This window comes from Barbatula barbatula, assembly GCF_947034865.1.
Source record: "Barbatula barbatula genome assembly, chromosome: 15".
NCBI lineage: Eukaryota > Metazoa > Chordata > Actinopteri > Cypriniformes > Nemacheilidae > Barbatula > Barbatula barbatula.
In genome coordinates, this window is record NC_136778.1 from 10,989,518 (window position 1) to 11,016,973 (window position 27,456).

General features: G+C 42.0%; 1 protein-coding gene across 1 annotated transcript in view; it reads left to right on the plus strand.

Annotated features, from left to right (window-relative positions):
- Positions 1 to 27,456, plus strand: part of mdn1 (midasin AAA ATPase 1) — a 41,785-nt gene that overhangs the window by 3,422 nt on the left and 10,907 nt on the right. The window contains exons 9-74 of the mRNA XM_079474260.1: positions 42 to 217; positions 1,167 to 1,248; positions 1,447 to 1,542; positions 1,727 to 1,839; positions 2,221 to 2,369; positions 2,464 to 2,524; positions 3,172 to 3,383; positions 3,546 to 3,649; positions 4,534 to 4,678; positions 4,786 to 4,882; positions 4,997 to 5,110; positions 5,265 to 5,412; positions 5,525 to 5,632; positions 5,879 to 6,030; positions 6,714 to 6,892; positions 7,312 to 7,520; positions 7,743 to 7,889; positions 8,020 to 8,161; positions 8,267 to 8,401; positions 8,887 to 9,025; positions 9,188 to 9,326; positions 9,423 to 9,553; positions 9,662 to 9,800; positions 9,925 to 10,054; positions 10,472 to 10,729; positions 10,842 to 11,039; positions 11,393 to 11,601; positions 11,716 to 11,838; positions 11,958 to 12,155; positions 12,550 to 12,657; positions 12,801 to 12,989; positions 13,091 to 13,180; positions 13,356 to 13,884; positions 14,117 to 14,276; positions 15,234 to 15,350; positions 15,640 to 15,848; positions 15,977 to 16,125; positions 16,242 to 16,441; positions 16,546 to 16,772; positions 16,871 to 16,984; positions 17,815 to 17,944; positions 18,089 to 18,195; positions 18,287 to 18,420; positions 18,514 to 18,674; positions 18,945 to 19,065; positions 19,243 to 19,459; positions 19,769 to 20,009; positions 20,103 to 20,229; positions 20,952 to 21,116; positions 21,221 to 21,435; positions 21,543 to 21,930; positions 22,013 to 22,125; positions 22,211 to 22,874; positions 23,543 to 23,704; positions 23,888 to 24,173; positions 24,275 to 24,513; positions 24,603 to 24,698; positions 24,811 to 24,905; positions 25,004 to 25,116; positions 25,234 to 25,386; positions 25,867 to 25,976; positions 26,068 to 26,141; positions 26,276 to 26,459; positions 26,724 to 26,877; positions 27,044 to 27,190; positions 27,318 to 27,444. Coding sequence (XP_079330386.1) covers positions 42 to 217; positions 1,167 to 1,248; positions 1,447 to 1,542; positions 1,727 to 1,839; positions 2,221 to 2,369; positions 2,464 to 2,524; positions 3,172 to 3,383; positions 3,546 to 3,649; positions 4,534 to 4,678; positions 4,786 to 4,882; positions 4,997 to 5,110; positions 5,265 to 5,412; positions 5,525 to 5,632; positions 5,879 to 6,030; positions 6,714 to 6,892; positions 7,312 to 7,520; positions 7,743 to 7,889; positions 8,020 to 8,161; positions 8,267 to 8,401; positions 8,887 to 9,025; positions 9,188 to 9,326; positions 9,423 to 9,553; positions 9,662 to 9,800; positions 9,925 to 10,054; positions 10,472 to 10,729; positions 10,842 to 11,039; positions 11,393 to 11,601; positions 11,716 to 11,838; positions 11,958 to 12,155; positions 12,550 to 12,657; positions 12,801 to 12,989; positions 13,091 to 13,180; positions 13,356 to 13,884; positions 14,117 to 14,276; positions 15,234 to 15,350; positions 15,640 to 15,848; positions 15,977 to 16,125; positions 16,242 to 16,441; positions 16,546 to 16,772; positions 16,871 to 16,984; positions 17,815 to 17,944; positions 18,089 to 18,195; positions 18,287 to 18,420; positions 18,514 to 18,674; positions 18,945 to 19,065; positions 19,243 to 19,459; positions 19,769 to 20,009; positions 20,103 to 20,229; positions 20,952 to 21,116; positions 21,221 to 21,435; positions 21,543 to 21,930; positions 22,013 to 22,125; positions 22,211 to 22,874; positions 23,543 to 23,704; positions 23,888 to 24,173; positions 24,275 to 24,513; positions 24,603 to 24,698; positions 24,811 to 24,905; positions 25,004 to 25,116; positions 25,234 to 25,386; positions 25,867 to 25,976; positions 26,068 to 26,141; positions 26,276 to 26,459; positions 26,724 to 26,877; positions 27,044 to 27,190; positions 27,318 to 27,444 — 11,048 coding nt within the window. The remainder of the gene's footprint in view (positions 1 to 41; positions 218 to 1,166; positions 1,249 to 1,446; positions 1,543 to 1,726; positions 1,840 to 2,220; positions 2,370 to 2,463; positions 2,525 to 3,171; positions 3,384 to 3,545; positions 3,650 to 4,533; positions 4,679 to 4,785; positions 4,883 to 4,996; positions 5,111 to 5,264; positions 5,413 to 5,524; positions 5,633 to 5,878; positions 6,031 to 6,713; positions 6,893 to 7,311; positions 7,521 to 7,742; positions 7,890 to 8,019; positions 8,162 to 8,266; positions 8,402 to 8,886; positions 9,026 to 9,187; positions 9,327 to 9,422; positions 9,554 to 9,661; positions 9,801 to 9,924; positions 10,055 to 10,471; positions 10,730 to 10,841; positions 11,040 to 11,392; positions 11,602 to 11,715; positions 11,839 to 11,957; positions 12,156 to 12,549; positions 12,658 to 12,800; positions 12,990 to 13,090; positions 13,181 to 13,355; positions 13,885 to 14,116; positions 14,277 to 15,233; positions 15,351 to 15,639; positions 15,849 to 15,976; positions 16,126 to 16,241; positions 16,442 to 16,545; positions 16,773 to 16,870; positions 16,985 to 17,814; positions 17,945 to 18,088; positions 18,196 to 18,286; positions 18,421 to 18,513; positions 18,675 to 18,944; positions 19,066 to 19,242; positions 19,460 to 19,768; positions 20,010 to 20,102; positions 20,230 to 20,951; positions 21,117 to 21,220; positions 21,436 to 21,542; positions 21,931 to 22,012; positions 22,126 to 22,210; positions 22,875 to 23,542; positions 23,705 to 23,887; positions 24,174 to 24,274; positions 24,514 to 24,602; positions 24,699 to 24,810; positions 24,906 to 25,003; positions 25,117 to 25,233; positions 25,387 to 25,866; positions 25,977 to 26,067; positions 26,142 to 26,275; positions 26,460 to 26,723; positions 26,878 to 27,043; positions 27,191 to 27,317; positions 27,445 to 27,456) is intronic.

Consider the following 27,456-nt stretch of genomic DNA (forward strand, 5'->3'; position numbering starts at 1 on the left):
CTTCACTCTAATATTTTTTTTCCTTTGTTCATGTCACTCAGGTCTTATTGAAGAGGTATCCTAACATGGCAGTGGTGGTTGATCGTCTTTTGGATATATACTGCCAGCTAACGGGAGACAGACACCAGGTCAGCTCCAGTGCACAGGGCCCTAGTGCACTCCAAAGCATATCAGATGAGCACGCCATAACACTGGAGGGGAGAGGTCTCTCACTGAGGTAGGATTTCACTTAAACACTTTATCTACATTAATATTTTTTAATGCTTTGGCTTTATTCTGTGTACAGAATTGAAAAACATTGTATAGCTTTGAATTGGTGTTACGTCATAATTATGAACGTGTCTAGAAAGGTAAAGGCCTTTGCGTATTCCAGTGCATTGCAAAATTACAGACTATGAGTGATGTGACAGTAAGATGGTCAGTATAGCTTTGGGACAGGGTCGTGATGTTTCAGTCCAGGTCAACCCATCCGTTGTGTTGTCGGGCCTTAGGCTGTTCATCATTCCAATGAACTACTACATTGATTTTTCTGTTCTGTTGTGGAGCCCCAGCCAGAGACATACGATTCAGACAAGGACAAATAATAATTCACGTTACTAGCTTTGAGTAACATATATCATGGCCTTTTCTTTCAGTGTACATTAAAATCATGGCTTGGGTTATTCTTAATTGTTGTTTTGTTTCTCCTTTTGTTTTATTTTGCATTTTGGAGCTACTTCAGTCAATACTAGAATAACAGGAGAAGCATTCACATTACATTATATTCAAGTTAGCTAGGATCATCCCCTCATTCAGACGCCTGTAAAAGTATGTCATGTGAGGTGGCTGCACTTTGAGAAGTTAAATGATGTGGAGACCCTGCTGTTACCAGACCAATCAATAACATCCTCCCTTTATACTCTGCTGCTGCACTCAGCCGTGGGGGGGGGGGTGGGGGGGGTAAAACAATTGAGTCAGTACTGAGCAGTGTGTGCTATATGGAAGTGTATAAGATTGTGTATGTATATTAACCTGCGTGATCGCAAGATTTCTCAGTGCTTTTCTGCTGTTTTAGTAATTCTGGTGACTTTAAACAATGTGATCTAATGTGAGTCACGTTTTTTGCATCTGTGATGTGTTGGCAGATGCATGATGGGAATGTGTTTTTTTCTTTGTCTAATATACAGGGACTTGCTGAAGTGGTGTGAGAGAATCTGCTTGAACTTTGACAACTCTTCTGCCTCCACAGCACAAAATGTTTTTCTGGAGGTGAGCTGGCAGCATTATTCCATCACTTGCATGGTTTTTGTAGTTAAGCCCTATTTTAGGGTTTAATGGGCGGATTATCTGATAGGGTTGTATTTATAAAGTTGATTACTATATTTGAGTATCCAGACCAACCTGATATTGTAACTGAATATGACGTGAGATTGGAAAAAATGCAAATGTAATGATTATTTTCTTTAGGCTGTGGACTGCTTCACTGCCATGATCTCCAAACCTGAGAGCAGACTCAAGATGTCAGAGATTATTGGCAGCAAGCTCAACATATCCAAAGAGAAGGTGGGAAAGTGATACCACACAATCAGTCACATTCACAAACATGTATTTGAATCTTCCAGTCTCAATAAATAAATTTGACCAAGTGTTGTCTCTTTACTGATACAAATTGTCATAGTATATGTAATTACTTTGTTATGGTGATACAATATAATATCATAGATCACGATTCCATTTGATGTTTTAGGCCCAGCACTTCTGCCAGATGTATCTGCCTCCCATCACTGTGACAGAACTGGAGGTCATGGTGGGACGCCAGATGTTACTTCGCAAGCAGAGCGACATGGTGCGGATTAACATGTGAGTTCTCAGAGCCTTTGCTTTAAACCTTTTCTGATTCTGATGTTTAAAAACTCTTGCAATGTTAAAAAACAATAAGTCAGAGAGAGGGTAACTTTACCTCCACATTTATTTTTTAAGTTATATTTTATATAAAATTATACAAATGTATATATCGAATAAGTGGAGTCATTAGTCATGGCAATGTGAGTTAGACTGTGTGTGTGTGTGTGTGTGTGTGTGTGTGTGCTGTCCTCCTTCCTTTATCAACAAAGAGACTGAAATGGCAAAATATCAGTTTTGGATTAATACCATTATTTTGTAAATTATTGTTAAATAGAACTGTAACAAATAGTGAAGTTTTAAAGATCAAAATCATTCGCTGACATGTTTGTTTCACAGAGAAAAACAAACTTTTGCTGCCACTCGGCCCTCGTCTGTACTTCTGGAGCAGCTGTCGGTGTGTGTCTGTAGAGGTGAGCCAGTCCTGTTGGTTGGAGAAACGGGTACAGGAAAGACCTCTACTGTGCAGTATCTGGCTGGAATGACAGGTAACACACTTGAACTACACTGACCGAACAGGTTTATCGTTGATCTCAACGCACTCTTGTGCTTCATTGTTCACGTCCTTCTCTGCTCCTCAAGGACACAAACTAAGAGTGGTCAACATGAACCAACAGAGTGACACTGCAGATCTGCTGGGAGGGTGAGTAGGCTAGTGTATGTGATTCACAGCCACAAGAAGCTCTAATAACTGACTGAAAGTAGTTAAGCTGTTAATCACATTTCCAGTAGCTTGACAGTAGTTTAGCAGCACAAATTATACAAAATAATTTAATAACATTTATTAAATAAGTCATATTAAGACCCAATGCTTGTGTGATGTCTTGGAAGTAATTTCCACTGAAACAGGAAGTTAGGGCGGAAAATATTTATAATAGCCAGTAGCATTAAGTTGACTTCAGAGCCTCAAATCTGATGAGAACCCGAAGTGCCCAACGATGTCATGAAATTGTTTTTCTGTATTGGCGAAAGTGAGAGACACATTTTGAATGGTTGTTTGAATTTTGCTATATTTTGGAGCTTTAAAGTTGATCGATTTCCTTAAGGCTAACATAATCATAGTAAATATAAACAAAACGTTTTATTCTAAATGTTAATTTTGATGTTCATCACTATTCTTCATCTCGTAGATAATAGTGTTGTCTAGTTGTGTTAGTGCTATTTGTTTAGTATAAATGGATCAGGTGGCATTAATTGTAAATCAAAAACAATCATTGACTTTATAAATCTAGTGGAAACCCTTTGAAAACTTAGTTTTTTATTAATGAGATGTATTTATGATGACTGAAGGTATAAACCAGTGGACCAGAAGCTCATCCTCTTGCCCCTGAGGGAGGCGTTCGAGGACCTCTTCTCGCAAACATACTCACGAAAGCAAAACCTGACCTTCCTGGGCCATGTGCAGACCTGCTTCAGAGGCAAACGCTGGCAGGACCTTCTCAAGCTCATGGACCATGTTTGCAGATCGGCTCTTACCAAAGAATTACAAGAGAAATCCAATGGTAAGGCTTATTTGCGAGGGGGTGAGTTGTCTTGACCAATACTGATGGTTAAAATCACTCGCGTGGTTTTATCAATCAGTTGAGGGACTGTGTCTTCTCTCTATTTTAGTTTGTGAAGTTTTATATGACGTGCTTGTATCTGTGTTTTTGTCTCTACGACAGCTGCTCTGCTGCAGGAAAAGTGGGAGGCTCTTGCTCTCAAGCTCAGTCAGACACAGGAACAGATTCGAGCCTGTGAGTCTGCGATGGTCTTTGCTTTTGTAGAGGTATGTATCACTCTTTAGTCTTTACTCCTGTTACTTTCTGTCTTGTTCACACTGCACATAAATCTTAATTGTGCCGTTTCACAGAGTCTAGTACCAGAAAGCGTTTGAGCTGTCGTAACCGCAAACTACGGGACAAAGTTGCTTTATCTTAAATGTATCAGCGCCATTGTTTCATCTCAAGATGGACACCAGAAATGTTTTCTAAAAGCTGCTTAAATGTCCTATTTAAACTCAGGCCTTCTGGATTCATCTAAACCCTTTATGTGAATCCAGGCCTTAAAGGGGTCATATGGTGTCTTTGGTGTGTTAAAAGTTGGCCATGCATGTATTAGACAAATTCCTAAAATTAAAGTGTCGGGAAAAAAAGATGCATTCTATCTAAATGCGAATGCTCACACAGACCAGCCTGAAACGTAGTAAGGTGTCCAGTACAATTGCTTTGGAACCTGATGTTTCAACTATGGTAAGAGGCGTTACATTTCCGTCACATGCTTGCAGTATTCGACCAATCACTACGCACTGGTTAACTGGCCAATCAAAGCACACCTCGCTTCTCAGAGAGTTGAGCTTTGTACAAAATCTGCATGTTTCAGAGTGGCGGGGAAAAGAGGAGATACAAACATGCACGGTATGTGGAAAATACAGCGTTTTTTAACATTAAATCGTCTATACACATCATGCACTACATCTAAAGCAAGCGATAACATTTGTATTAGCCCTGTCACATGACCCCTTTAATGTGCACACCATTAGGACTCACTGTTAGATGCTATAGCAACTTAAGCATCACCATGATACTAACAGGTGGTTTGGACACACTTTTGTACAAATGCTGTCTGCTTGATATAACTGTCATGACTGAGGCATTTTGGGTACATCCACAGGGGACTTTAGCCCAGGCTGTGAAGAAAGGGGATTGGATCCTGCTGGATGAGATCAATCTGGCTGCAGCAGAGATGTTGGAGTGTCTGAGTGGATTACTGGAGGGCAGCGCTGGGTCTTTAGTGCTGCTGGATCGCGGAGATACTGGTAAGACTGATCTGAGATCAGTTTCTTTTTTTCTGATTGAAATTAAAACTTACATTTGAGATGGAAAAGTACACTGCAGTACTGCAATTGATCGATGTTCTGTTTAGAGCCTCTAGTTCGACATCCAGAATTCCGTCTGTTTGCCTGCATGAATCCAGCCACTGATGTAGGCAAGAGAAATCTGCCATTGGGCATTAGAAACAGGTGATAGGGCCATTAGACTTTTTTTCTGGTATTCTTTTAACCCGTAATGTTACCAAAGTTATACATTTAAGATTACTTTTTGGTGAACTTAATGTGTTCGTATTTACATGTCAGATTCACAGAGCTATATGTGGAGGAACTGGAGGGTGAGAGTGATTTACGTATCCTTGTCTCGGATTATCTCAAAGGCCTCAACCTGAACAGAAGCATCATTCAGGGAATCATCAGGTTTGATAATTATGATAAATTTTAGTCATTATTGAGGACATTGAGTGTAATGCGACATGTTGTCGCTAACCAATTATACCTCTTTTCATGATGCCAATTCCCCACTGAACAATTTAATATTTATTCGGTTATGCTACGTTTTTTCTCCCCACAGTTTTTATCTGGCTGTTCGGAAGGAGGCTAACACTCGGCTTGTTGACGGTACGGGTCACAAGCCTCACTATAGCTTGCGTACTCTGTGTCGAGCTCTGAAGTATGTGGGATCTGACCCGTGCTACAACATTCAACGCTCCCTCTATGAGGTAATACAAATGTCCTTGTTGTTTTTCCTGCCTAAAGCAAAACATTGGTTTTCCTACATTTAGTACCTTAGCTAGATGATATAAGTAATGAGGATGTTAATATGTTCTGCAGGGTTTCTGTCTCAGTTTTCTCACTCAGCTGGATCGCAGCTCTCACCCCATTGTGCAGAAACTGGTGTGTCAGTACATACTCGGAGGAAATGTGAAATGTCTCAAACGGGTAACTTTCTTTCGCTTTAGTTAGCTACTTCATTCATGAATAGTAATGTAAGTAAAGTTTAAATGGCTTAATTGTAAACTAATCGAAAATGTTTATAAGCCGTTTATTTTTAGGATTTTTGTAGCATCACATGTTCTTGGGTTTGATCTCCATAGACTGATTAAAACATGTCTATTAAATACACTTCGGATGAAAGTGTCTGCATAAATGTAAATAGATCTCATTACATACTGTTTCTCTCCTCAGCCAATCCCGCAGCCCAAAGCGCGCGTGTGTGTACAGATAGAGGGGTACTGGTTAAGTCAGGGTGACTTGGAGCCTGCTGTGGACCCCAGCTACATCCTTACACCTTCTGTCAAGCTGAACCTGAAAGATCTGGCACGGGTGGTGTCCGCCGGGTAGGAAACTTTTGTCAATAATACAATAAATGCTAATACGAAGTTACTAGTTTCCACAAAAGCCAGAACAATACCTGTTGAGAGAAAGAGGGTGAGGGTTAATGATTTTTTGCCTGTCAAGTATTCACAGAAGATAAAGGTTTTAAGTAGTTTTTTTGAAGGTTGTGGGAGATGTAGTTGACCGGACCAAGTTAGGAAGAATGTTCCACCAGGAAGGAGTTGTGAAGGACAATAAGCAGGAAAGTGATTTACTGCCCTTATGAGAAGGCAATACAAGATGCCGCTAGTTTGCTGAGCGCCGGGTTCTTGATGAAGTGCAGGAGGCTGTAGAAGTATGCCGGTGCTGATCCAGTGATAGCCTAAAACTCTTTATGTCACAGGAGACATTCTGTAGATCAAGACTCAGTTGAAATGTATTACATATGCAACATCTGTTTGTTTATCTATGGGAGGAAGGGCTAGTGCGTAACTAATGCTAGAGATAAAAGAGCATCAATAGTAGCGGATGATGAGATGACTGATTTATTTGTTTTTGTACCATGAGGCTATTATCATTCGAAAATATTTGACATTATAATCTGTCCCTGTTTACATCTTGTCCCTTTTCATATTTACTTCATAATATAAGTTTTATTGTTATACGGTATTGTTATATTCAAGTTATGAATTGTTCTCGTTTCCAGCATCCATCCAGTGCTCATTCAGGGCGAGACGTCTGTAGGAAAGACGAGTCTTATTAAATGGCTTGCAACTGCCACAGGAAGCCAGTGTGTGAGAATCAACAACCACGAGCACACAGATATCCAGGAGTACATCGGCTGCTACTCATCTGATGAGCATGGCAAACTTGTCTTCAGAGAAGGTAAAGAGCCTTTTTTTAGAGACTACAAAGATATTTACTGAATTTGTCTCAACTGGGTTATGAGACAAGGATGTGTTGCATCAATAAATATAAAAAATTATCTTATGAATGTGTATAGTGGGGACTGAAATATAACTCACATTACAGGGATAGTTCACCCAAAAACCGACAAAACTTTGTTTCAAACCTGTATACATTTATTTGCTATGATGAACACCGGCACAACTTTAGTTACTATGATAGTCAATGATGTCCCGGAACTGAAAATGACAAAAATCCTCCAGATAAATAAATGTATACAGGTATGACATAACATGAGGGTGCGTTTATTTTTGGGTGAACCCTCCCTTTAATATTTTTTACCCCGTTTATGTTTGTCAAGTTTCTATGTAAACAACACACGTTTTTGTCCACTGAAGGCGTGCTAATTGATGCCATGAGGAAAGGTTATTGGATCATTCTGGATGAACTGAATCTCGCCCCCACTGATGTCCTGGAGGCTTTAAATAGATTGCTGGATGACAACAGGGAGCTCTTCATACCTGAAACACAGGAAGTAGTCAAAGCCCACCCCAGATTCATGCTCTTTGCCACTCAGAATCCTCCTGGGCTCTATGGTGGCAGAAAGGTACTCGCTAACATATTGACTAGGTTCAGAATAGCATTCTCCTACTTGCAGTATGTTTAGTTTATAGCATGTTTACTGGACCCAGCACACAAATTTCATGCATGCATACATAAATTAACCAGAAGAACTTAAACACATGCTAAAATATTAGTGATCATGTGACCACAAATACATTGTAAGGTAGTAGTTCATTCCGATCATGAATGTTGCATTTTTTTGTAGGTGCTATCTCGAGCGTTCAGGAATCGTTTTGTGGAGCTACATTTTGATGAGCTGCCCAGTTCAGAGCTGGAGAACATCCTCCATCTGCGCTGCAGCCTGCCTCCATCCTACTGCTCCAAACTCATCAAAGTCATGCAGAACCTGCAGGTGACTGTCTCAATACACAGCTGATCTGTTACACCACATTCATAATGATTTTATGGAGTTTTGTAGGGTTTAAGACACATTCTTTAAACAGCTGAGATGACTTCATGTAACGTGTGTGTATGTGTGTCAGTCTTTACGTAGAGGATCCAGTGTGTTTGCTGGAAAACATGGTTTCATTACCCTGAGAGACCTGTTCCGCTGGGCTGAACGCTATAGGCTGGAGGAGCGGAATGACTCCTCACATGATTGGCTGCAGCATCTGGCAGATGATGGTAACATTGAATTTTCACAAAGTTACAGAAGATTTTGATAATAATTATGACTTTCATAATAAAACAAAATTAAAGTTACAATTCAATAAATGTTGTTTTTGTCAGGCTACATGCTGTTAGCCGGCCGTGTCAGAAAGCCAGAGGAAGCTCTGACCATCCAGAACATACTGGAGAAACACTTTAAAAGGACAGTGAACCCTGATGTTCTTTTCTCAGAAGCTCAGGTCACCTCTCAGTTCAGTGAGTTTGCAAGCACTCACACAGTAGCACAACACATTCAGCCATCAGATCGATGACTTTCAATTAGGAATGTTGTCCTCGCTGGTTGTTCCACTGCATCGTCCTGTAAACAAACACCAGTAATACTGCACAGGATAATGAAAATCCTTTAATGTGAAAGCATCTTGCCGCCCCTCGCTGATAAAAAAGGTCATTCATGGTTATTTTTCAGTCTCTGTTTGCTACATTACTTCGGATTTATTATCTAATTTAAAACAAATAACCTTAGAGAGTTTTTAACCTTTCCAAAGCAACAGGGTTAAAAAGGAAAAGAGACTCAATATATCAAAAGACAAACTTTTTATTTCTTTAATAACTTTTTCATGTTTAATGTCCAGAAAATCCAGTGACTCCTTCTCTATACTATCTATTTTTGTATTACTAATGGTTTGATCGATGGCTTTGTTTGGCTCAGTTTGGTATATTGATGGTTCGGCACTTTGTAGGCCCTTTTGTGGACCGTATTGCGGGTGTCCCAGAAGAGTTCGGCCATGTGGTGTGGACCCAGGGCATGAGGAGACTGGCTGTGCTTGTGGGTCGAGCGCTTCGTTTTGGAGAGTCTGTCCTGCTTATTGGGGACACAGGGTAAGCCGTGATTAATTCATCAATAAGTAAGCCCTTCCCCTGAAACAACTAGTAGTAGCAAATCATAGTTCGTGACTATGAGGTCTTTAATACTTTTGGTTTATTGGTAAATCTGATAAACAAAATCTCAGTTGGCTTACCTTTTCCTCCTCTCACCTGAAGGTGTGGCAAGACCACCATCTGTCAGCTGTTTGCTGCACTAGCCAGTCAGAAGTTCTTCTCCCTGAACTGTCATTTACATATGGAGACGTCTGATTTTCTTGGTGGCCTTCGGCCGGTCCGTCACACGGGAACCCAACAGGTACAACACATTTCAACTCTCTCAGATTGACCCTTGTTTACATGCATTACATACTTTACAGAAACTGTGCTGTCAATCTGATGTTTAAAATTTCAGGCTGATGGCGAGGACGGACGTCTGTTCGAGTGGAATGATGGACCGCTGGTCCTGGCTATGAAACAGGACGGTGTGTTTCTGCTGGATGAGATATCGCTGGCTGACGACTCTGTTCTGGAGCGACTCAACAGGTCTGTGTTTTGTAGCTGTTGTATAAAAGGAAATAAACATCAGTGGTTAAGCCACATGTAAGTTGAAAACGGGACTGTGTGACCGTCTCGGGTTTGTGTCTTGTGCAGCGTGCTGGAGATCGAAAAGTCTTTGGTGCTGGCAGAGAAAGGCAGCGGTGACAATGATGACGTTGAGCTCATCATCGCCGGGAAGAAATTCAGACTCGTCGCCACCATGAACCCTGGAGGTGACTTTGGAAAGAAAGAGGTCAGTATTTTAAAATTATGTTGTGTCTATTAAATATCAATTGTCAAAAGTGGTCCTATAGTTGTATCCTACTTGCAAGGAAGCCAGGGGTACTGATCAGTTTTGTTTGTTTGCTTATATATAGCTGTCTCCAGCTCTAAGGAACAGGTTTACAGAGATTTGGTGCCCCCAGAATAACAGCCGTAATGATCTGATTCAAATCATCCAACACAATCTGCGGCCAGGACTGTCTCTGGACCAACATGACCATCGAGGTGACTATACTGTTGGATGATTGGACTATACATGTTGAAACTAGTCACTTTGTATTCGCACCTATCGTAGTATTGCTCTTGTATGACATATCGCTTATTGCTCCCTGAATTCTTTGTAAGTCACTTTGGATAAAAGTGTCTGCTAAATGACTAAATGTATATTTATATCAAAAACAGAGCAACCAATGAACATGCCCTAGTCCATCTAAGGATTGCAATTGTTATTTATTGGAATCTAGTTCCCAGTTTTCCCAGTGTTGTCATATTTTGTATAGCTATTATTGTTGATGCTTAGTTTTGTCTGTCATCAGTAAACTAGAGTTATTACCAGCTAGGAATTTCACTATACTGTTATGAAATATCGAACAAGCCACAGTGCCCTATATATTGAATTCTTTTTTATTATGATGGTCATAGGTAAAGACATAGCAGAACTCATGTTGGACTTCATCGACTGGCTGACTAATCAGGAGTTCGGGCGGCGCTGTATTCTGAGCGTGCGAGACATTTTGTCATGGGTGAACTTCATGAACACTGTGTGTGAGAGAGACGAGGATGGATTCATGACCATGGGTGAGCTGGAGGAGGAGGAACCAGAATGGGATCTGCGATTGGACACCGTAACGGCTTTCATTCATGCCGCATGCCTTGTGTATGTGGATGGAATCGGTTCAGGTCAGTTAGTCAATACAAATAGCTTTTTGAACTTTTGGTACCGCTTTACCATCAAAGGGATATTTATTAACTTTCTCATAATGCTTATGATGTGTTTTTCTCTTGACAACAGGAACCACAGTGTCAGCAGCAGAGAATGCCCTGGTGGCCCGAAAGGCGTGTCTGGAGTACCTGGATAAGAGGTTGGGCAGGATTACCGAGCTGGATGAGGAGATGCAGGATGCACTCAGAGTCTATGACAGCCGCGTTTCTAGAGAGCCCCAGTGGGGTGAAGACTTCTTCGGCATTGACCCCTTCTACATAGCTGCAGGTCAGACGTTTTTTAAGTGAACAGACTAATATCAAGATGAATCATAATGGCGATTATTGTTGCTCAGTTGTCTAACATTATCATTTTTTTCATTAATAATGGCCTTCGTATTCCTTTTATGGGCCATACTATCACCATCGTTTGTGGACATGGTAACATGGTACAAAATATTATGCGTTACAAGTAAAATGTTCTATGACTTATGTAACCGTCATGAAGTACCATGCTAATACCATCCAATCACTTTCTTTAATTTTTAAATTTTCACATTTAATAAAAAGTGTTTTGCCTTGGAATCATTAGGATGACATTTTTGGCATGTCTAAACGCACTGGCTCCTCATCCGTCCGCAGGTCCTGAGAGTGAGGGCAGAAGTCTGTCGGGTTACACCTTGAGCGCGGGCACCACTGCTGTGAACGCTCAAAGGCTTCTGCGGGCACTGAAGCTTCAGAGACCCATACTACTTGAGGGCTCACCTGGTGTGGGCAAGACCAGCCTGGTAGCTGCCCTAGCCAAAGCATCGGGGAACCACCTTGTTCGGATCAACCTCTCTGAACAAACTGTATGTCAGAGAAGCCTACCAAAATACTGTTTTGCATACATAAAAAAAACATTTAGATACATAATGTTGTTTCACAGTCAAAATGAATTGTGCTGTATTGTCTGCACTGTATAGGATGTTACAGATCTTTTTGGGACAGACCTGCCAGTGGAAGGAGGGAAAGGTGGGGAGTTTGCCTGGCGTGATGGTCCTCTCCTCGCTGCTCTTAAGGCTGGACATTGGATCGTCCTGGATGAGGTACTGATGGATTATCACTCTTTGCCCGTTTATTGTGTTTGCTTTCTTTAGAACTGCACCTCAGTTCTTCATTTACATTAGTAGACCTGTAGTGTTTATTGTGCTTCTTATTTCCACAGCTGAATCTGGCTTCTCAGTCAGTGCTAGAAGGTCTTAACGCTTGCTTCGATCATCGTGCTGAGATCTACATTCCTGAGTTAGGCCTGCGCTTCCACGTACAGCAAGAGAAGACCAAGATCTTCGGCTGTCAGAACCCTTTTACACAGGGAGGAGGACGGAAAGGCCTCCCGAAGTCTTTCCTCAACAGATTCACTCAGGTAACAAAATCTGTACCATAAACGACCAAAAGTGCAGTGCAACTAATGGTTGGAATACACTACAAAACATTTGAAATCTGAACAGTTTTTTTTTTACTAGACCTCATACACTTGCAGACTTTTGAAAGTTTCAGAGAGAAACACACTAACTGATCAAATCTGCAGACTGGCACAGACTTTCTGAAGAAAATCTTGGCAAAATCTGAGCAAACGTCTTTTAGTGTATTTAGCCTTAAGACTTTTCATCTCTGTTATACAAACAATATTCTAAACAGGGTTTATGTAGTTTGTATTATTGTTTGCCATTAGTTAATACGTAAGTCATAAAATGAGAAGATCAAAATATTTATATTATTCAGGACATTCATCAGAATTTTTCGTTCTGTTCAAAAAGGTGTATGTCGATGCACTAACCAGTGAAGACATGCAGTTCATTGGTGACTCCATCTTTCCTAACATTGACAACACAATCATCTCAAAAATGGTGCAGTTTAGCAACCGGGTAAGAGGACAAATCATTGCATCTTTGCCGTTTTAGTATTAATTAAAATATTTAATAAATATGACTTTTATATCACATGACATGCCAATGTTTGACTTACAATACGAATTTACTGTCTTCATATTTTTTTCTTGTTATCCAAGCTTATCCAAGAGGTGACTGTTGAGAAGAAGTGGGGTCAGAGAGGAGGACCCTGGGAGTTTAATCTCCGTGACCTCTTTCGCTGGTGTCAGCTGATGCAGACGGACCAATCACCAGGCTTCTTCAACCCCGGACAACATGTTGGACTGGTGTATGCCGACCGCATGAGGACAGAGGCGGACAAAGCTCAGGTAACAACACTGATGATACTGCCATTTGTTTATCACATCATTACAGGAAGTTGTAATGATGCACCAGTTTATCAATAATGTGATTCTGTGTCTATCTTTAGGTGTTGGCTGTGTTCAGAAAGGTGTTTGGAGAAGACTTTGAGCCGTACATGGGTTCCAGACAGTTCCATATCACACCTTTGAATCTGCAGGTCAGTCAGAAATGTACTGTTTTATTTCAAAATAATACATATAGATGAAGTTAATAATCGAATTGCCCAAAGAAACTAAACATAAAAGTAATAATGTGGAATTTACATTCATGTTAATGATTAATGAGACACGTTATATAGAATGTATATTTCTTTCTCCTTCACACTCATGTAGTTGGGATACTCTGTTCTCCAACGAAGCGGAGGGGCACCAATCGCTCTGGACCCTCCACTGTCCATTACCCATCATTCTTTGCGTCCACTGGAGGCTCTGATGAAGTGCGTGGAGATGGGGTGGATGGCCATACTGGTGGGTCCCACGGCCAGTGGAAAGAGCAGTCTTGTGCATCTGCTTGCATTGTTAACAGGTCATAGGTTGAGGGTAATGGCCATGAACAGCGCCATGGACACAACTGAACTCCTGGGTGGCTTCGAGCAGGTGGACATTATTCGTCCGTGGCAGCAGGTCTTGGAGAGCATGGACTATGTGGTTGCCATGGTGAGCAGGCGAGGTCTGATGTCATTAGATGGGGCGGTGCAGGATACAGAGTTTCTGTTGAGCAAATGGAGCACGTTCTGCCGCTGGTTGAAGGATGAGGGTCTTGATACTACAGAGGGCACTGTTACGTTTGATGCTTTAAATAAGCTGGAAGTCATTATTGTTCTGCTACATAAACTCAACACCAAACTCAAGGTGTTAACAGGTGAGCTATGCGAGACCAGTTTTTGATTGCACTTATGCTTTTTGTTGTCCCAATTGCTTCCATTGTTGGGTAAAAGCGTCTGCTTAATGCTAAATGTAAAATGTGACCGGATCATTTAATCAATTGAACTTTGAATCCCTTTTTGTTTAGGTTTATGTCATGTTCAGAAGAATATAACTTGTAAGAGTCATATAGTCCAATATAATACACTGAGTTTTATGTTTTCTTGCAGATATGTCAAAGCTGCAGATGGATTTTACTCTGCTAAAGGAGCGTTTGGCTCAAATGCAGGATGGTTGGACTCATGGGGGCTTCGAGTGGCTGGATGGAACATTAGTACAAGCGCTGCAGGCTGGAGACTGGTTGCTTATGGACAACGTCAACTTCTGCAGGTTAGACTGACGCACAAACTCAATTCACCACTCTTCCCTTCCGTTACCGGGAAGCGGGTGCACACATTACACCGACAGTACTCGGACATTACATCACATTACTCCACATTTCCCCTCCCTAGCCATTTTACATACGTTATCACACTTACCCTGCACGTTGTCTCGTTCGCCCCTGTGGCGTTTGTTTGTCTGTGTGAGTGGGTTATCGTTCGGCACTGAATCAGTCAAACCGAGTGGACCGGCGGCGGCCACTTATGACGTTGGTGCCACGCGTCCGGAAATTGGGCGAATTTTCTGTGAATGGGTGTTTTGTGTGTACATATGTGTTGAGATTGTGTTAAAGATATTGTGTCTTAATTGATGTGTGTGTGTATATATATATATATATGTGTGCGTGCGTGCGTGTGTGTGTGTGTGTGTATATATATTCTGCCTTCACTGTGGATTCACCTTTTGGCTTTGAAATGAATACCACCTTGCGCAAAAGTGCTACTGCGAGTGAGGCAACCTTCTTACTTTTAACATCTTTAAACGGACCCGAAGACTCATGAAGTTACAATACATTTTCATGACAAACACAGAGAAAGATATTTGGAAGAATGCTTATAACCAAACAATTCTTCATCACAAACACAAAGAAAGAATGCTTATAACCAAACAGCTCTTGGACCCCAGTGACTACCATAGTAGGTAAAATTACAATGGACTCAGAACTGTTTGTTTTCCTACATTCTACAAAATGTCTTCTTTTGTCTTCAACAGAACAAAAACATTTATGAAGCAATTCTTCCTACTATGGGAGTCAATGTTGGCCAAGAACTTTTTGGTTCTAAGCATTGTTCCAAATATCTTTCTCTGTGTTCATTAGATCAAAGAAACGATACAGATTTGGAACAACTTGAGGGTGAGTGAATAAAGAGAAAATTAAATGTTTTCTGAATGAATGTTTATTTCTAGCCCCTCAGTGCTGGATCGACTCAACGCACTCTTGGAGCCTGGAGGGTCATTAACCATTAATGAACGAGGAATCATTGATGGAGCTACACCCACTATCACCCCTCACCCTAACTTCAGGTACAGCTACACCATGCAGTGAATTGACACCATTTTTAACTTAAAAATATTTGAGCATCAACTGCTTTGTAAGGCTTCTGGTGCTTTTTAAGTCACATGAAAGTGTTGTCCTGTGGAGCCCAGATTGGCTGAATCTCATTGGCTCCCAAGAACGTCATGTTCTTTATGCTAATTATAATTTAATAATAAATGTTCAGTATTTTATAATTATTAGCTTATTGTTTGGAATTCAATATAACTTGAGACTTTCTTTCCTGCCAAGTTTGAAAAGATTCACATTGTGTTCCAGGTTGTTCCTCACTATGGATCCCACAAATGCTGAAATCTCTCGAGCTATGAGGAACCGTGGAGTTGAGATTTACATCGCAGGCGAGCATGATGGAATGTGCTTGGATGATCTGGATCTAAAGATGGTGTTACACACCCTGGGTGTGATGGGAGACTGTGTGTGTGATCTGCTCATCTCAGTTCATTCTGAGATCAAGAATGTCATATGGGGTACGCTTGTGATGCATTCAATAAATCATTGTTAATTTTTCAGTGCACAACACAGTTCTATGGCTTTGATGTTTTGTTTCGGTATTGTGAGTTATATTTCATGACGCTCTCTCTTTAACAACCTGCAGACTCGCCAGCCTCATCCATGTCATCTCTGCTTCACGCTGCATCTCTGCTGTCCAATCAGCTCCAGCGTGGAGTGGATCTACCAAGTGCCCTTCTGCAGGCCTGTGGGGAGGCATACGCCTTCTGTCAGCGCACCACTGCCAGTCAGCAGGTACGTGGATGTCATTCGTGAACTGCTACACGTGTTCCTAATTGTTTTTTTTGTGTATTTAGGCTGTGATACATCTATTTCTTTTCATAACCCTCATCTCTTACTTCCTGTCCCAGCTGGCTCAGGAAGTTATAGAGAGGCAGTTAGCGGTGCTGGATTCTGAAGACTGGGGCAGTGGGCTGTTGTGTGCGGGCGTGTGGCCGGATCGAATCCCGTCGGCCCTGATGAGCACAGAGGACTCTTGTTTCTCCAGCGTCCAAAGAGACGGACAAGTCCTGCTGTACTGCCTCAACACCCTCAGCCTTTACGGAAAAAGGTACATGTCATTTTGTATCATACTAACAGCCATGTAAAAGCAAAGTAGAAACTTGGTTTTAATCGAATTGTCGAGGTAAATAAGTCATATGTGTACTCATTTAGGAATCGCCCACTGAGCCTGGTTGACCTACAGAGGGCGATGCAGAGCGGCACTTCTCTGGACGGTCTGCAGTTTTCTGGAGAAGGAATGCTGGACGGTGGAGCGGAAAATGCCCTATTCCTTCTTCCCACTGCAGTCAAAATACTGACGGAAAGAGCATCCCACAGTGACTGGATCCTCAGAACCAGCTGGCTCTCCCAGCTCTCCAAAACGTATAAACATACACCAGGTAGACAACATAGAGAAAAACAGTAATTTGAAATTGTCTTGAAGGGCTTAGGTAGACATACTGTTTTTGCTGTTCTGAGATCAAAAATTTTCTTGCAGATGCTGCTCTGATGCAGATGGAGGCAGGATGTACAGCTCTGAAATCTGTATTCAGCAGCAAGCTTATTGGGAAAGGCAAATGCCTAGCGGAGCTCTTGCAGCCACACAGCACAGGTACACACATTGATCCTGTTTACTTTAAAGCAACACTTTAGAACTTTTGCTCACGGCTCCCCCATGTGCTTGATAAGTGCAATTGTCTGTTACCGGTTTCGTAAATAATGTTGCTGTATAAGCTTCCCCGTGGGCCGCTGCCTTCCCCGTGGGCGGCTGTGTGCACCGACCCGAACACAGAACTTACAGAATGTGGTTGTAGCCACAATCAGGCTGCTCGGGTAGCAGTGGCAGTAGAATTCGTCCAGTTAAGAGTTGTTCTACCTATGAAATAATTGAGACATTATTTAAAGGTTGAAAAACTCCAAAGTGTTGCTTTAAAGTCCAGGTGAAATCAAAATTACAATGCCTATTTTTTCATGAAATTTTGCTGCATTTAGTGTAAATAGTTTATCAGTATGGGTCATTCTCTTTTAAAAAAGAGAATGACCCATAGTCATAGTCTTTAGTAAAAATCAAAAAATGCACTTCCTTCCTGTAATAATTTTGCATATTAAATGACGCATGTTAGATGGCTTGGGCAGAGCATCCGTTAACCTCCCCTTCAACTGTCTGTCTGCAACTGCTGTTTTTATGCATCAAATCGAAGAGAAAGACAAAGGCCACGCCCACTATATTTCTCATTAGAAATTCTATTTCACTCATAAATGTGTCAAAACACAGAAGTAAAAACAATCACAACTTCCGGTTCAGGGGGACTTTAAGTTGTATCACTGGAAAAGTTCCATTAAACTCTCAAACAGACTTTTTCATAAAAATCTTGTGAATTTACTTGTGAATTTAAACCATAGCTTTTTAAATTAATCTTATCTGACATATGTGTTGACCAGATGACTACAGGATTCTGGTAGACATGCGCTGGAATAAGCAGTACTTAGACATCCTGGCCAACACCTGCAACTTTGAGGATGAAGAGAGATACATGGAATTCATGGAAGCTTTGAACGCTGTTGCCAACAGGTAGGCTAAATTTCATTTTTTTGTATATGTATTAGAGATAAACTGATATATCAGCTAATAAACGAATTAATGGATAAAATATTTTTTTTACACTTTCGACTATGGGCCGAATATGTTTGTTTAATATGTTTATTGTTTTGAAAGAATCATGCTACTGATGGACAGAGAGGAGAGAGCGGCTATTAACAACAGTACTGCAAACACTTCACCTCATAACTGCTCCCTTAGGCTGGCAACCGCCTTCACCAAAGGTACAAAACGCACACTCACAACCTTTGCTCACCCCCTTCCAATCACAGACCAGCAAAAATATGAGTTATATTCATCATTAACATTCTATAGGGACGGTGGACATCGGTCACCTGCCTCATCCAGTGCTGGTTCACCTGCGTTCATTCTTCGACCTGTGGGATGTATTCGTATTGCAGGCCGTGCAGACGGGCCAGCCCTACATCTCTGACCATCTTATGTTTGAGGTCTGTATTATTCTTAGCATGCTTCCATTACAGCTGTGTCGCTCTGGTCTGCAGCTGATGTGTAATTATGTCATTGTGTTTGTGGATATCTAGATCCTGCAGCTGCTTCAGTGGAGGGATCGCTTCTGGAACGTGTGTAACAGTCTACCTGCGGATGCTCGAGGCGTGTGCGTGCTCTCCTTACACTGGCAGTGGGTGCATAAGAACCTAATACTGCGACTGCCGCAGCTTTTGATGGGTGATAGCGACTACGAGTGAGTGCTATTTGTAGATGGTTGAATAGAATTTGCCATATTTTAAAGTACACTTCTGCGTAATTCCATTATTTTTGCTAGCCAGATAGCGAAACTGTGACTTGGTTAGCTGCGTGTATGTAGCAGCATGCAAAAGCAAAAGTTTATAGTTGTTTTTAACTGTATTAATTGGTTATTGTAGAAACTCGCTGACATGCAGTCAGATGTGCAAGCAAACGTTTCTATAATAGGGGTATTATCAAGTAAAAATGGCCGTTGTTTTTGTATCAGAGGGCAACAGGAACTACACACCATCTCAACGGCCGTCCAGAATTCTCTCTCCAGCTCTGTGGCTGTGGCCTCTGCATTGAAGAGCATTCAGAAAACATTAGGAAAGCCACTACCCTTCAAGGTTGGGCAGTAAAAGAGTTTTATTTTACTATTAGAAATGTTAGAGCCATGGCACAGTGGTTTGCACACAGGCTGCAGAAACTAAAAGCTGTGCCTTTTAAGCAGGTGACAAAAGTTTAAGTCTGACATATGATGACATGCTTCTAATTGACTTAATCCCACAAACCTTTGTACACAGCTGGAGGCTGTGGCTGAATGCGCAGCCCAGCTGCGAGTGATGTGCAGGGCACTGGATGTCCGGGACCTGCGCCTCGACAACAGCCTCACATCGTTATGGAAACAGGAGGTGTCTCGTCTCCGGGGTGTGGCCATGGGGATTGACTCTAAAGAAGCTCTGCTGGAAGCTTGGGGCTTGGTGCTTCAGGCCAACCTTCTCCTGGAGCCTCAGAATTCAGGTAAACCAGTCACTTGCATACATAGCTCAGTTTCTTTGCATTCATTTGTGTTATTCACAAGAAAGTGCTTGTATTGCTGGGATCTCCAACCCTGCTCCTGGAGAGCTACTGTCCTGCAGAGTGCAGTTCCAACACAGTTCTTGTGATTATCAAGCCACCCTTTAACACCTTGATAAGCTGCTTGGGTTGAAGCTGAAATCTTCAGGACGGTAGCTCGCCAGGAGCAGTGTTGCAGACCCCTGTTGTATTGTGATGTGTTAGGACTGCTCTGAAACCAGCTTTGTCATCAATGTTTTGTTCTATACGCAGGTGTTCTGGAGAGGCTTGTGAGCTGTGTGGATCAGCAGAAGGGTCACATGACTTCCTGTGGTCTGTTGGACTGCTTGTCTGAAGTGAATGAGGAGGATGTGGGAGACAGCGCCGCTCCAGACAGGGAGGTGTTACTGCAGCTTGCGCGCAGGGCTCAGTTGTGGCCAGCGTTGGAGCAGTTAGCAGTGCTGAATCAGATGAGAGTCACCGTAGATTTGCTGCACCTGTCTGTTACACCGGGGTACAACAACATTTCTTATGTAATGTTATTTCCGGTCTAGTAAAATAATTGTGGCTCATTACGTTTTCTTGTTCTTTATATTTTGCTCTACAGAGGCAGTAAGCAGGCAGAAAGTGGTCTTCGCAGGTCCCTCTCTAACCATCTGCGCTTCTGCATGCAGTCAACACCCATGAACATCAGACAGCTACAGCCTCTCTGGTTCTTGCTCGGCACCGAACGGGTCTGTCTAAAAGCACCTTTAAAGTCCCCGTGAACCGGAAGTTGCGATCCGTATTCTGACACTTTTCCAAGTGAAAAGGAATTTCAAAGAAGAAAATGAGTGGGCGTGGCTTGCGTTTTTCACTGAGAACTGATTGGATGTGTACAGCTGTTGGATTGATTTTGAAATGAAGCTGGCAGCAGACTGACAGTTGAAGGGGAGGAGTTAACGGCCAAGCCGTATAAGGATGCTACGGCCAAGCCGTATAATTTACGTCATTTGAGATGGATAGTAATTTCAGGGCCGAATGTGCATTTTCAGATTTTAACTGACGATTATGAGGGTACATGAATTTTAAAAAGAAATCGACTCACATTGATAAGCTTTTTACTATAAACGCTGCAATATTTCATGAAAATATACCAATTGTCATTTTTTATTTCACTGGGACTTTAACAGTTTGAAATAATATAATTGGTAATAAAGCAACGTGCCATTCATTTGCAAAAATGCAAAACAACAAATCCAAACAATTTGCGGTGGAAAAAACGAGCCACGCCCTCAATTTTATTCAATATGTAGTTTTACCTGAAAACGTACACAAGTATATTTAAGTAGTCACAACTTCTGGTTCACACTGATTTTAACTTTTGTAATGTCAATATTAAGAAACATAAAAACTGAAGTTGCTAAGTAGCCTTGTGTGTTTGAGTCATGTTACGCTGTTGTAATTCCCTCACCAGCCTGTGGAGGAGCTATCGCTTGTGTGGTGCGAGGTGCTGTCAGAAACACTGGCAGCACTATGGAGTGGCAGTGTGACCTCTGATCCTGACCGCTGGCTCAAGTGGAATCCACTGAACCCAGAGGAACACAGGAACACAAGATCGCTGCTGGGCCCATCTAATACGGTGTGCATGGAGAGCATTCTTAAGTCTTTGGAGACCTCTTTCACCTTATACCTGCTATATAATCTTCATCTGTGGAATAATAGAGTTATGTTTTTAATGTAAAGGGTCCTGCCATGCTGAGTCGTGCGGTGTGGTCCCGGTGCATGCTGGGAGTTCTGAGTAGCACTGATACGGGCGGAAGATGGGATCCGTCGGGCTCACACTTCCTGTCATCATCGAGGGTGACCCTGGGCGATTGGAGAGAAAGAACCGGGCAGCTACAGGATCTAAGCGCTGTGATCTGGGACAATATGGCTATGACTGAGCTTGCTGACTTTAGGTACAGACCACTTGAGAAACCTGTTAGATTTAGCATTTACGTATTAATCATTATTTTTGTTATTGACATCATTTAAATGATTAATGTTTTGTATTACTGTTTTTCAGAATGACTGACCGCTGTTTACAGGGCGTTGTCCTGCGCAGACAGCTGCAGTCTCTTTCTGACTTGCTGTCACCAGGGTTACAGGAGAGCTATGCTGAATCCTGTGATAGTCTTACCGAAGGCCAGGACCCTGTCAGGGCTGCCCAGGAGATTCAGACTGCCCTCAGAGAAGGCCTGCCCGAAAACCTGCTCCCAGAAGGTTTCCTGGATACCATAGTGACATGCCTGACCCAGTTTGCCCATAACCTGGCACAAGATTCAGTCCAGCTTGCCCGCTCTGGGGTTTTCTGGGTGAATATGGGTCTGCTGCAAATCCAAGTTTGGGCTCCGCAAACAATTTTTGACCCTGCTGTGAAAAGAGCATATAAACTCCGCTACGCACAAGAGGAGGTAGGACCCGCTTGCATATAGATAATTTTTTGCTTTGGTCTAAAACATTGCAAAAACATACACATTAACATTTATTTTCCAGCTTGCTTTGCTGCAAGAAGAGTGGAGAGGGCGGAGTCTCTCCTCTCAGCTGCTCACAGGGGCAGAGCTAGAGGAGAGTAGCACTACTGATAACTTCCAGCATCCTCGCATTAGGTTCCCCAACATACATTATTTTTCACATACTACCATTCTGGCAGATATGCAATTGGATACTGAAATGTCTGTGTGTGTGTTGTAGGTACTTGTGGATCCGTATGCAGCAGGTGAAAGAGCAAATTTGTGAACTGAGCCGTAAACAAGCCTGCCGCCCAACGGATCCTCAATACGGTCGCTTGTATCAGGAACTTCAGCATTACCTGTCTAGCATTGGCCAACCGGCCGCAGTGGGCGATCTGCTCTCACACCTCCTAAAGGCCTTACAGGCCCCAGGGTCAAAATCAAGAGTGGGGATTCAGGGTCTGCTGAAGGAGGAGGCCGTCTGGCAGGCCTCACAGCTGCGCTTTGCCCAGCGGCTGGTTGAGGACTACCCGCTGTATCCTGATGTCGTGGTGCCTTTGCGAGCTGCAATTTTGCAGGTGCAGCATGGTATGCGACTCCTGGCGTCTCAGGTGTCGTCCTCGCTAACCACCCTTCCGGTTCTGATGCGGCTTGTGTCCACTATGCTGGCCTTTCCAAGCCCGACTGCAGCCTCTGATCTGGCCTGCGCAGACTTCCTATGTTCGATGGAATGCATGCAGATGCTAAAAGGCTTGGGAAAGCAGCTGCCGCCAACAGAGGTCAGCCGTGTGGTGCCGGATCATGCGGTGTTGCTGTTGAACGCGCTGCTGTATGTACAAAGTCACGCACTGAGTGCAGGACATCTAAGCGAAGAGACACGAAGACTTTTCAGACACATTTGTCAGGTGAGGTTGGATGCATCTCAGGATACCAAACTGAGCCCCAATCAAGATTCCACATTTTCAGTCAATGTTTTAGAAACACTTGAAGGGTCATTGTATCCAAATTAGGTCTGTTAAACAAATAACCGCGGTGAACCGCATAAGTTTGTGTTTACATAATATATGTATGTGTAATGTGGATATTAATTTTTTATTTATAAACCCCAAAAAACATACGCAAACATGTATAAATATTTAGGAAATATTTAAATGTATTTAATTATATTATGCATGTGAGTATGTGTTTATGAATAGAAAAGTAGTATGGCACAGTAGGCCTACACCAACATATATTATGTAAACTTAAACTTTCATTCTGGATGCGATTTAATTACGATTAATCGTACTGACAGCCGTAATTCAAATATCCCTGTTATTCCAAATGTGTAAAAAACATTTTCTTCAGTGAAACACAAAAGAAGATATTTTGAGAAATGTCTCTGTGGTTTTGTATACATTGGAAGGGGTCTAGTGTTGTTTGGTTACCAAATCGTCTTTGCGTATTCTGCAGAAGAAAGTTATACAGGTTTGAAATGACATTCAGGTGAATAAATGATGGAAGACTTTGCATTTTTGGGTAAAACGGCCCTTAACAGTTTTTATGATTTTGTGACGTATGTTACTTTGTTCAGGCTATTGTGAACGAATGGGATGAGCAAGAGAAGAAAGCGAGAGAAAAAGAGCAGATGGAAGCCAGTCTGTATCGCAATCGCTCTCGTCTGCATGGAACAGGCCTCACAGAAGACCAGCAGGAGGAGAGAGATTTCAGACGTTCGTTCCCCTCCTATCATAAGGTAAACATGCACCAAATGTGCTTTTCTTCTAGTACATGATTATCTCGATTTTAATTTTATTTTTTTACCTCAATATTTAATGTGTGTACTTTGCTTTAAGACAATTTTAAAACAGGTTAGTCACCTAAACAAATTTCTATGCGGCTGATGAACTCATTTGAGGTTTCTTCATGTGTTCCACAGGATTTCGCTGACATCACTTCAGAACCGAGTCTTGATCAGCCAATCATCATAGAAGATGATGATGATGCAGATATGGAGGAGGAGTCTAGTCAGACAAGCAGCTTCCTATTGGTCAGAAGCATGAGCAGAGTTGTCCAAGTCCATCAGAAACTCTGCTTATCTTACGCTCAGTCGCTGTGGTACCAGCCTGATCCACCAACCAATCACTCTAAAGAACATATCAGTGCCCTGGTTTCATCCTATCAGATCACAGCTCCACTGATCGCTCGTTTTTACCATCTAATGGGTATGAACACAGAAGTAGTACAATTTTATCATTGTTTGTTTCTCAACACTGATTCATCTGACCCCTTATTTAACTCTCTTTTGCTCCTCTCTCTGTCTCAGACTGTGAAGTAGACCCTAAGTTGATGGGCTCTCAGCTCCTGCTCAGCACTTTACTACAGAACACAGTAAGCGGTTCTGGAGGTCCAGCTGGACTGATTCTGCAGAGCGAGGGTCCATATGACTTCTACAGAGATCCTAATATGAGTCAGGCCCGCCTCTGTCTGCCAGCGCTGGAACAGCTCAGTAAGGCACTGAGACAGCGTCTGGACGACTGGCCGGACCACCCTGCACTTGTACAGGTAAGTGCACGTACTGTGCAAGACTAGTCTTCAAATGACAATGATTTGTAGCTGTTTCTTGCGTCTAAACTGTTTCCTATGTGTTGCAGATCACTGTGGTGATAGAGAGGATATTGGCTTTCAGTCTGTCCAGCCCACTGGCAAAGTTCCTAAATGGTCTGGAGATCCTGCTCAGCAAATCTCAGGTGGAGGAAACATAGTCATATAAGTACAAATCAATAATGTGTTGTGTTTTTGTATATATTTTTGTATATATATAAGTCATTTGAGTTTGAGAGTTATGTTGTGTTCTCACAGGACTGGGAAAACAATGCTAGCCGGACTGTGTCTCTTAGGAATGAGCTGGAAGTCGTCACACAACTCATTATTCAATGGAGAAAACTTGAGCTTAAGTAAGTGGTTATTTTTGCGTTAATGGTGCAGTGATTTAGGAGTATAAGATCAGGGATGTGGTTGACATGTTAACCGATGTCAACTCGAATCTCTGCAGCTGTTGGTCGAGCAGTCTGGATAATGCATTGAAGCGACATGCTGAGAACTCCGTCAAGCACTGGTTCTCCATTTACCAGCTCATAGAGAAATTCTTGCAGGACTCCAGACATGGTAATAGACACTGTTAATACTTGAACAATACAAGTATTAAAACATTTCCTCTTTCTGTGATTAAAGCACATCACAAATAATCTGTTTGCAATGAATCGCTGTGTTTTTGTTTTATAGAGGGGGATGTGGAGGATCTTTCCCTCTCCTCGGTCTCATCCACCCTACAGGCCTTCATAGAAGGTTCCACCCTAGGAGAGTTTCATAACCGCTTGTCCATGTTGCTTGGTTTTCACTGCCACGTACTGTTGGCTCCCAAACAGGAAGGACATGGTAAGAGATATCCTGCTTTTCGTGAATAAATGTAGAAATAAGTTTGTAAGCAAATGCCAATTGTGCATGTCACATATTTCATATGGTCATTTCATAAACGTTTGTGGTTGTTGATGTAACTTATTATTGAAACAGGAAGTTGTTGCGGGACATATAACATTTACTTCGCATTAATATACAAAGTAACAGAGAATTATATGTATTATTGAAACGGGTAGTTGTTGTGGGGCATATTAAATGAAGTTATAGCTAATACACATGGACTAGACTTTTAAAACCTTTAATTTAATTTTAATTATAAGAGTGGGTTTGTATTTCCTGTTCCCCTGATACATTTGGCTGTTGGATCTCAATGGTGTTTTAGTTTGATTTGTCTAGATTTCTTTGCTACTTTCTACCGTATATTAATGCTATGTATTAATATGACAAAATTATGACTGTTAGTGAAATTAAATAAATGTTTTTTTTTCTCTCTCACAGTCTCACTCTGCAGTCTACTGTGGAATCTTTTCAAATACTACAGCCAGTTCTCAGAAAGCATTCAGACCAAAATCTCCCAGCTCAGATCACCTATAGAGAAAGAGCTCAAAGTGAGTGAAGTCCAGCAAGACTGTCTGCAATCTCAACGATTTCTTGTCTCTTTGTATTGTTTGATCTGACATATATCTTGTTCCATTGTAGGACTTTGTCAAAATCTCAAAGTGGAATGATGTCAGTTTTTGGTCCATCAAGCAGTCAGTGGAGAAGACACACAGGTGATTTAGCGGCAGAACATTTTGGTTATATATTTATGTATATTACTTACATTTAGCAGTTTAGTTGTATTGAACCAATAGTAGAGAAGTGGTGGGAATAGTTTACTGACGTGCCTTGTTGTGCCTGTGGTCAGGACCCTGTTTAAGTATGTAAAGAAGTTTGAGGCTGCGCTGAAGGAGCCGTGTACTCCGTGTCTGGTGGAGCAAGGCAGTGACAGCAGCATGGATGGGGTGGATTCACAGCCTGAGGAGACTCCACTGCACAGGGTTCACAGGGCACTGAGAGAGGCCCTTCCTGGAAAGAGCAGAGATCTGCAGGTACAATAACCCTGAGGTCAAATATAATGCAAAATACCGCCCAACCGTTTTTACAATGCAAAGCATACAGGCCACGATATTTGGTACTTAGACTTGCTTTTTCTTCGGACCCATATGATTTCCTTCAGGTACAACACTTCATATATATTTGATTCAAAATATAAAATTTTTGAAAAGATAATGTTCAAATATCAAACTTTTGAAGGACTTAAGCTGATCATCTACATGTAAAATGACTTTTGTGATTGTAATTCCATACATCAGGTCGATGGTCCTGAGGAGCTGTCATCTGATAAAGACCCCTCATCTCTCCAAGTCCGACTGCCTGTCCTCACGAGGAAGATGAGAAAGTTGTGTGTTCAGCTGGTAAAGAAGACCCCTGTGCCTGAACTTTCAGAGGATCTGGATCAGTTTACAGGTATCACTGTTTGACAGTGTTCATTTACATTCTTCGTCTTTTTCCTTCCATAAACATGTCTGGTTGTCCAAAATCACAAAGAAGATATATCATCCTGAGTAAGACGATTCCATATCGTATGTCATAATATGCTAAAATTAATATATTTGTGGTTCTCTCATTCCAGCTGAGGTCATTGCAAACGTGCAGGCCCTGCAGAGTCTGACGGTGGACCGCAGTGTAGAGCAAGAGCGGCAGAAGGCAGAGGTCAAACACATCCTCCTGCAGAAACAAAGAGCGCTGTCTGATCTCTTCAAGAAGCTTGCGCAGATCGGTCAGTCTCATTTAGGAAATCCACATCACTTTAATTGGCTTTAAATGTAGCATGCCAAATTCTGATGTTGCTTTCTGAAGTGTAGGTCCACAATATCATTAATGATTAATTCATTGTTTGTGTCCAGGTCTGTCGTACCGTAAGGGTCTGATGTGGGGTCGTTCCGCAAACCCGGAAGAGACGTTATGTCTGCAGCCGATCGAGTTGAAGACAACCCTCTCTGCAGTGAAAACGCACGACAACACCGAGCACATGTATGAAACCAT